Here is a 9,449-nt window from a genome sequence, read left to right on the forward strand (position 1 = left end):
GCGAGCGCTGGGCATCGGGGTCGACGGGATCGGGGCCGATCCCGATCCAGATCGGTGGGGGGAGGAGAAGGGGATCGTGGGGGGAGTGGGGGGTGTCGGTGCCTAGGGTTTGCGGGGTGGGGGGATAAGGAGAGGGAGTGGGGGCCGACCTGGGCCGGCCTGGTTGGCCCGATGGCCAGCTGGGCCGCGGTCCAGCAGGGGAGGGGGGGAGTTTAGTTTTTTTTTACCTTTTGTATTTTCTTTTATTATTTGTTTTCTGTTTTAATTCATTCAAAAGTATTTAGGCATTTTATAAAAATGTGTTTACTGCACTATAATTACCTATGCCAATTTTGGCACATACCGAACATTTTTGTTTTGATGTTTGAAAACTTTTGATGTTTGACAATATTTAAATTTTTAATTTGAAAAGTTTCGAACCGACGCGAGATTAGCAACAGTAAACGAGGTGACGTGGCATAGCAGAGGTTCACTGTAGCTTAAATACCCGGGCGTCACACGATCTCCAATGAGGCTATTGCACTAGCTGTTGCTAAAATAGTTGATTATTCCGTCTTTTCTTTTTGTTGATACTCTAGGGCCTGGCATTTTTGTTGAGCTGGTTGTCTTGTCATAGTTTTTGTCTTGCAAAACTTTGCTGTAAGAGCCCTGTATGCATTTGAGAGCCTCAATTGCTAGTCAGTTCTCAGCTTCTTCGAGTTTGTCGTACACATGGATGGACATTGATTTTTGTGGAAGTCCATGGTCCAGTTGTTGCTTACATCCATAGAAGTGAATTGTTGCGTCAAGACCGACCGTCCGCCCCTTTTGTGTTGAGTAAACTGCATTTGGGAGGCCAAGCTTGTGCATCATAGCGTCTAGTACTTTTGCTGGAATCTTCACTTTTTCCATTGCAGTTGTTAAATGATACAAGGAAGAATGTACTGTTAGAAACTGTAGTCTATGATTTTGTATCTGCTTGTATGTTCACGAATCCATAGAAAGATATACCATTATCATAGTAACCAAATTATATGTGTTGTGTACCTATCTGCAAAGAGAGCAGTAGGGCATTCAAATCATGTATATGTGACTGATACTTAATAGATACTTGGTATCATGATAGGCTAAAAGGAAGCAATGAGATCACCTGATAATACCATACTATGCATAACAAAATATTTAGATACAGTTGTTGCATAACATTGTAAGAGAGGCATAAGATCAATTTACGATAGCTTATTTACATTGCTTGTATCAAGAAAGGCACTTAGGTTGAGATTCATCATATAGACACATTTGAATTTGCTATATACATGGAAGGAGGGAGTATATATGATTGGTAGTGTTATGATGAATATGTAGCAGTACGAATACAACTGAGGGAATACATCAATATTAGGAAGTGCTTGATTACATTTAGAATACACGACCACAAAAGGATGCGTAGCACATAGATGATTACCATAGTCTAAGGCCTACGTATGTCTCGTTCTTTAGAGCAAGAACAAAAGGGTTGAGATATCACTGAAACTAAATCTCGACTACACTGCAGATGAAACAACATGTGTTTGCTTCAGTGGTCACATAGGCATGGCAGTTAGGTTAGACGCAGCAAAAGTAATTAGAAACGGCCTTTCATTCTTTCTAGGCATTGTTCTACTTACTATAAACAAAAAGGTTGAAAATATAGGTTGATTACATAGGTAAGCAGTGAGCTGGCGCTGATGGATATCCTCCTTAGCCACAACTGCAATGGCCACAAAGTGGGGGCTTCATGAGGGCAAATGTTCTCGTTAAAACCCGGTACCAAAACTCTAATGCAGACTGCTTTGCACTATTTCAGGTGGTGGATCTGTAAGAGAATCAACAATATGACAGGAAACACTATCAATTGCAACATCAACATACGTCTTAATTTGCTCATGATCTAATAGAGTAAGAAAATAAAATCTCAGGTAACCACCTGGTACACAAAACAAAGGACATTTAAATCCTGAAACCTGGAGATATTAGATATACATGGTGTCTTCCACATAGACCAGGAAGAAAAATAATAGTACATCAGTAGAAGCTATATTCTAATGTAATACATGTAATTTATATATCCTGGAAATATAAACAGAAAAAGAAACTGAGCAATATACACCATGCATGTTCAGATAATCATGCTTAAAGAAAGTGCAATGCATACTATGGAATCACACAGCCTAAATCCATCCTCGTCTAGAAGACTGCATTATAACCATACATCAAGAAATTAACGGAAAAGGGGGTTTGTCCGGATGACGAAAAATTGTGTGACAGGCAGCACAGAGTTTTTATATTTCCAAGCCAAAATATATTACAAAAAGATATTAGAGACAATGGCTATGAAGAACTAAGCATCTATATGGAGTGGGGGTGAGAGACGGACCCTTCAACATTTCACTATCCACAGTTATTCCTGAATGACATGCATTCATTCTTCATCCTAGAAGCATCGATGCTGCACCACGTTGTCAAACGTCAATGATTAATCAAACACATGTCTATAAAAAAGTCTGTTTAGATATGTTGATCCTGCAAAATAAATAAATGGGTGGTCATTATTAGGAATGCATCCTGGGGTTTGCTAATGAATGGAAAGCTATAGTGCATAGGAGTCTAAATGCTACAAAGGATTCTTTCTTTGGGAACAACATATGACCACAAATGTATGCTTTTTTCCTTCAGCCTGCTTATGTTCTGGTGTTCACGACAAGTGACCTGCATTTTCACCCCTAGTGTGGTACCATTTTGTATCAGGTATATTAAAAATAAACTGTGTGGTTAGGCTCATGATTGCCAAGAACAATTACGACCTTGGTAGTGTGGCTATCAACCTGCGATGGACTAAACAATACTCTTATTGTTTCTATATATCCAGGAACTTCATGAATTGCATTTGCGACAGTCGGGTATTAATAACCACATAAGAATGACACACAAATATAATATCTTGGTTGCATCATACATTTGAAAGATTAGGTACCTAGCAGGTTCTAGTGGGGAGTGATGATTTTGATCCTTTATCAGGTGATTCAAGAGATTCCTAAAGAATCAATACACACAGTTTCAAACCAACAAAGCAGTGCAAAAGAACAAGCGGAAGGTACCTCTTATGGCATGTCTTGTCATGCCATCGATTGGTGAAGGCGGCACTGGAGTTCAAACAATTCCATCTCTCTGCATAATTGCAATACATCCTTTCGGCTGAACCAATCATGTTTCTGAAGCCCAGGATGTTGCCACCAAGAGCATCCTTTTGCAGTTCACGTCATCAACGAAATATCATATCCCTTTCTCTTTCAAGTGTATCATCAGGTAGCCTATCTTTTCATTGATCTTATTTCCCCAAATTAAGACTGTCTGAGTGCCTTGCTATCGCCTACTAAAGGAACTGTTCTGTGGATTTTAACGAACTGCCTGCAGTACATAAAAGTTATATCAACTTACATACAAAAAAGGTTAAATATCTATTTCATGACTACATTAATATTTCCCTCAAGCAAAAACCTAAATAACCAGTTCTAAGTTTAGCTCAAACTTCGACTGAGTTACTGAGTCACTCATTGATCTGTTAATAGCTTTTAAATCGCTTAACCAATCTCATCAAATAAACTATTCTCAAATACCTATAGAGAATTCCCTATAACTTTATTTCAGATGATTGCGACTAAAACTGTCTCTAACTTTGTTGAAGACAGGTAAACAGATCTTCTCACAGCCTCGTTATTACTAAACAGTAGCATCGCTTCTGGCTTAACTCCTAAACTACCAATCAAATTTCAGTGAAACCAGCACCATTGGAAACATAAAAACAAGAGATACAACTGTTGTTCTAGGAGTACATCGAAATTCCGCACAGATTATGCCCAGAACTTGAAAGAAACTTAGTGCTAATATATACTACCTAGCAGCTACGAATCTCAATATAATTCAACCTTATCTCAGCACCTGCATGTGTTTGCTACAAGAGAAAAGAAACAAAATACGGACAACATCTGCAGTCTGCTGTGAGCAGATGCCAACTCCAACGGGGCTGAACCCGGGTGTCGTCCTCCTCGGTGGTCTATGATGCAAGCTTCCTAGGTAAGCATCTAAGTGTTACAAATATACTTGTGTATTTCTACAGGGACGTAGACCTATAGTTTTTTTAGATATGTACATAATTAAGGGAGGTTTATGGCTGATTCAGTTCAAGCAAGTCGCCTTTTCCATACTTGTTTAGAAGTGTACATACTTGCTTAAACGTTACTGCAATCCTCAGGGGAAATCAGCTATGCAGACCAAAAATATGAAAAATTTAGAAGTGTGTAGTTATTACCAAAGCAATCACCAGGAAGATCAATTTGGATAACATGTTGTTAGTGTTACTTTTCTATATAAAAGAACTTAGCAAATAAGAAATAACCTAGAAGATACAAAAGGAGGCACGGATATATATTTAAAAACTATAGGGAATGAAATTGGTCAGCTATCAACAAAAAGACAGGGAGTGCCCTCATAAATTTGAGAACGAGCATCACAATAATCTGATCACTACAAAATATGGTTGTAACTTGTTTTTTCTGCAATTAAACAACCAAAAGCAGTGCACAATATATATGGAAAAAACACTGCATCATCTCCCAGAAGCAGAAAAAGTTATATTAGCCCATCATCTGCACTCTAGGTATATCAAAATTAAACTAAGCGAACCTGACACAGCCAAGAACCGAATTTTATCATGATAAATGACAATAACATGAGTAACAACCAGAATAATTAGTACAACGCCAGTAAAAATGGAAGACCACAGCTTGGGAATAGTAGATGTGAAGTTATCAAGAAATTAACTGAATGCTCCTATGTGTAGTGAGGGAAACAGACTAAACTGAAGCCTCATGACCTTAAAATATGCAAGTTTAGCATGTTCTTTTTCATTCCAAAAACAGTGACATCAATTGATTAACCTCAACTTAAAGATGGCCCCAAACAGGAAGAAATAAAAAGAAAGCTATTACACAAGAAGTTTGGCAACGGAACTGGTAAATAATACATATGAATCCTTATGAGATAACAACTATATAAACTGTGCCTGAGGAGACTATATAGTTGAAGAGATTCAGTACGGGGTATCAATTTCATAAGCATAAGATATATTTACCAATTGGCGAGCCGCCTAACCCTCCATGTTCTGAACTGAAGTGCGATGCAAACAACATCTACATAAAACCTGAAACACATTGTCAACAAATTTTAGTATCTTACAAAGCCTCCCCAGGATGAGATAGAGTTGACAGAGAAGAGTTTCATACCAATTGATAATTAGCGAGGGGGGCTTGCATACCTGAAAAGAGCATAGCAGAGCAAAAGTCCATACTACTGGAAAAAAATCTCCATTTTCTGGTCGATATGAACCTAGCTACAAATCTCCACCGACGGCGGCTGCGCAAGGGATGAATTTCAGTGCTTTGGATATTAGTGAAATTGCATTTTTAGAAGGAAGCTACAATTTTCATGTGCTACATGACTACATACAGAGGGATACCTGCTTGATTGCAGCTTTCAGGCTTGCCGACATCAATCCCAGGGAGAACTCTCTTTGCGCAACACACCTCAAGCTCATATTTTTATTATCTCTGCTCATCCAAAGAAAATGGGAGCTATCTGAAATGAAAATTGAAATGAAACTGCTCCTGTTCTAGGGTACCACCGATCAGTATGCAAAGAAAAGATACCCAAAAAAAGGAAACTGCTCCTATTCTATGGTTCCAGGACAATCCGTACGCAGAGAAAAGATCAACCATAGATTTCTGGAGAGGACTAACCGACCTTGAAGGGTTGGGGCCGCTCTCGCGTGGGAGAGTAAGGAGGAGGAGCTGCGCCTGCCCCCTCCCGCGAAGAAGAGGTTGGAGCCCCCTGCGGCTGCGTCTCCCCTACTTCAGATCGAGGTCGCGCTCGACAGATCGAGCTCCACCTGCCATGGCGACGAGGAGAAGAAGGTTCGGAGGTCCCCGATGGCCGGTGCCTCTATCCTCGCCGCTCATCCCTCCATTGCTGGCCTCCCCTACTGGCCGTCGAGCTGCGGGGGAGGGGGAGGGGGTGGGGGGAGGGGCGGAGCAGGAGGGGACGTCGGTGGGAGGAGGGGCGGCGATGGGAGGAGAAGGAGGAGGGCGACGAGGAGGGGGAGGCGAGTGGGACGGGAGGCGGCGGCCAGGGTTTCTCCACGGGAGCGGTTGCGATTTATACCCTTGGACATAAAAAGACCAAAATGCCCTCGATGGGGCACATAATTTACAGGCGGTGGCACGGCGATTTAAAGGCGACGTGTATGGCTTCATCCTGCCTAGCGGTTCTCCAGGGTTTATAGGTTAAATTGCAATCTTATAAATAGTGTTCCTTAGTTCAGTTGTTGCTCAATAGAACGTCTCAAAATATCTTCGAAAGAGTTCAATCAATTCTTGCGAGTTAACCCGCCGACAATGATTTATGTTTATTTGATACTCTGGGTGCATATATGCAGAAAATAAATCGTATTGGTTGCAGGTTATGATGCTAATATTGGACAAGGAAGCACTGGTGCAGCTACTGTAATCTGGAGGGGTCTATCATATTGCCCGTGTCTTCTCTCTCATGTTGTGACTCGAGGCTGAAGAAACCGAAATTATTGCCTGACTGAAGGACTAAAAGCACCGACTACAGTTGTAATCCATCCCATCATTTAGATTGTTTGGTTGTTGTTTCTACTTTGAAGAATGCAGTGCATAATAAATCTCGACTTCACAATAGTGATGTGGAAACAAGGGAATAAATTTGTGAAGATTGCCAGCATGATTCTTATCGATTTGGTAAATTTTAAAACCATATAACAAAAAAAAAATCTCAAACATGTTGTGTCTGGTTTTTGTCGCTAGCTTTTAAACAGTAGAATAGATACTCTTGGTATAGATTGGCAAGTGTCTGAACTGAACCAGAAAAGAAAATATATTTTGTATATACTGATCAGTGGGTAAGTCATGCAGGTTGCTCTGGCAATTAAAAATCTAGCTAATGGTCCGGTTATTCTTGAGGGGCTTTGTTCATGCATTTTTGCTTGAAGAAACATGTCTGCTACTTTGGGATGGTGCTCCAATGGTACACCGACACCATTTTGAGGCCCTTGACAGAAAATTGAGAGATATACTTTCAATGAACGGCAGCAACAAAAATGCTCTTCCTTTTGATATTCTACAATAGAAAAAAACTTCTATGCTACATTGATTTGATCTCTCGTACAAAAACAACAGCCGGACAAATCACAGCTAAACCGACGATGGGCAATTTCACGAGCACGGCAGGCCGCCATGGCTTCGCACGGCTAGTACAGTTTAGACCGGCAATGTGTATGTATTGCTATGATTCAAGTAAGTTGTGTTATTGTACAAGCAGTGTTTATGGGTGAATATATAGTTCTACTATTATGTTGATTATGGTATTTGTGGCCTTGCTATGGAAAAAAAATCAGCACATATAGAAACCACTAATGAAAGCTTATTTCTTTCATTTTTTTCATCTCTTACACTTGTTCTCTATGGTGTGCATTCTCTTTATTCGGATACAACTTGCACAGACAGAATTCATGTTGCCATTCACTACAAGAAAAACTGCATACGCTGAGTGGTCGGTTGTATGTTGAGTGTTACTTCATGGGGTGCTCAGCATAAAACCCAATTTGCCGAGCAAAAACTAGAAACACTCAGCATAATATTACCGACTTTCCTTCCTCTTCTTGCGCGTCAACTATTTCTTTCGCTCTACTGATAACATCACACACGATGCACCACTCTGTCATAATGCACACACACACTCCGTATCCCACTACTTCGGCAAATCATTGCCTTGGGTCGCACTTCTATAGCTACATGGTCATGCGCACAACTTCCACCACTCTAGCCGATCTCGGTCATGTTTCCCTCGTCTTCGACACTCCCTTTACTTGTCTCGTGCCTCTATCTGCTCACCCACGGTTGTATCATCGATCGACCACTTTGCCGAGGCATATCACTTTGCACCACTCCTACTTGCACACATTGTATAGTTGCCGAGTTTTTCTTATCTCCAAGTACCATGCACTAGAACATCAATATGATCATAATGTTGCAGTATAGCTAGAAAGACAAAAGAAGAGCCAAAAACAACTTTCCGCTGATTGAGTTGTGCCATGTTACCGAAAAAGCTCACGCCCCACTTTAAATATATAAAATGTTGTGGTACGTTCAAAATAAGATTTCCGCGACCATGGCCAAGGTTAAATCAATCTCGCTTGAAGTTGAACAAGAAAATTAACACTCATTTGGCTAACAACAAGGACCACAAACAACATTCCAATTTAAAGAACAAACTGACTTTTGTCCTGTTCCGGGGAGAAGCAAGAATTGGCTTCTAGCCACTATACGTAATAAAAAAATGGTGCATGGGAGGGGGTAGAGGGGATGTTACGAAAGTTGCAATCCACATGAAAATGATAGAGGCATGACAAAGCAAAATAAAAGAGATATGTTAGCTACTCATATATTATCGCCAACGAAAAAATAAATCCTATGTAGCAACCGGCACACAGTATTAGAACAACTCAATTACAAGCAAAAAATGGTTCTTACGTGTGCGAGTACCAATTGCCTTAACAAGTTGTACAACTTGAACCCGAAAGAAATATTCTTGAACTTAATCATTTTACACGTTTGTACCACTAGCACCTAGTTGGCTAGCTACTAGGTACGTGTGTCCCGACTAGTACGACCTGACCTCTTCTCGGCCAATGAAGATGATGCAGTTATTTTCGTGCCACGAGATCAAATGACGATCGAAGTTCCTCAACATCGGCAGAGGTAATCTCGATCAGAAGAAATAACAGGCCGCGGACGATTATATCTGACTACCTGAACGCGCGCACATGTGCTTCGAATTTGACCAGTGTAATTCGTTGAGATATATTTTTTCTATGAAACTTTCCAAGCTTAGTTATACCTCAGAGAAGCAATCGATCATGTGCAGGCAGTATAAATACACAACGTACGCATGGTGGCAGTCTATCTCATCGTTACAGATATATCTTCCTTGATTAGTTTTGTAAGCTCTTCATCAGCGATGGAGTACTCGACGAAGCTAGTGGTGCTGCTCGTAGCTCTCATGTCGGCCATGGCGGTCACGGCCCAAAACTCGGAGCAGGACTTCGTGGACGCCCACAACGCGGCGCGCGCCGACGTGGGCCTTGGGGAGGTGACATGGGACGCTACGGTGGCAGCCTTCGCGCAGGACTACGCGGATCAGCGCCGCGGCGACTGCCAGCTGATCCATACTCCTGATGGCCGGCCGTACGGGGAGAACCTCTACGGAGGCGGCGGGACCGAGTGGACGGCGACGGACGCCGTGAATTCGTGGGTGTCGGAGAAGCAGTACTACGACCACGACAGCAACACCTGCTC

General features: G+C 41.4%; 1 protein-coding gene across 1 annotated transcript in view; it reads left to right on the forward strand.

The window, feature by feature from the left end:
• The first annotated feature begins 9,079 nt into the window (after positions 1–9,079).
• The window catches only part of LOC119310332, a 6,691-nt gene continuing 6,321 nt past the window's right edge, over positions 9,080–9,449 (forward strand). Inside the window, exon 1 of the mRNA XM_037586122.1 lies at positions 9,080–9,445. Coding sequence (XP_037442019.1) covers positions 9,112–9,445 — 334 coding nt within the window. The 5' untranslated portion in view covers positions 9,080–9,111. The remainder of the gene's footprint in view (positions 9,446–9,449) is intronic.

The sequence above is a fragment of the Triticum dicoccoides genome, chromosome 5B (genome assembly GCF_002162155.2).
Source record: "Triticum dicoccoides isolate Atlit2015 ecotype Zavitan chromosome 5B, WEW_v2.0, whole genome shotgun sequence".
In the NCBI taxonomy this organism is placed as follows: Eukaryota; Viridiplantae; Streptophyta; class Magnoliopsida; order Poales; family Poaceae; genus Triticum; species Triticum dicoccoides.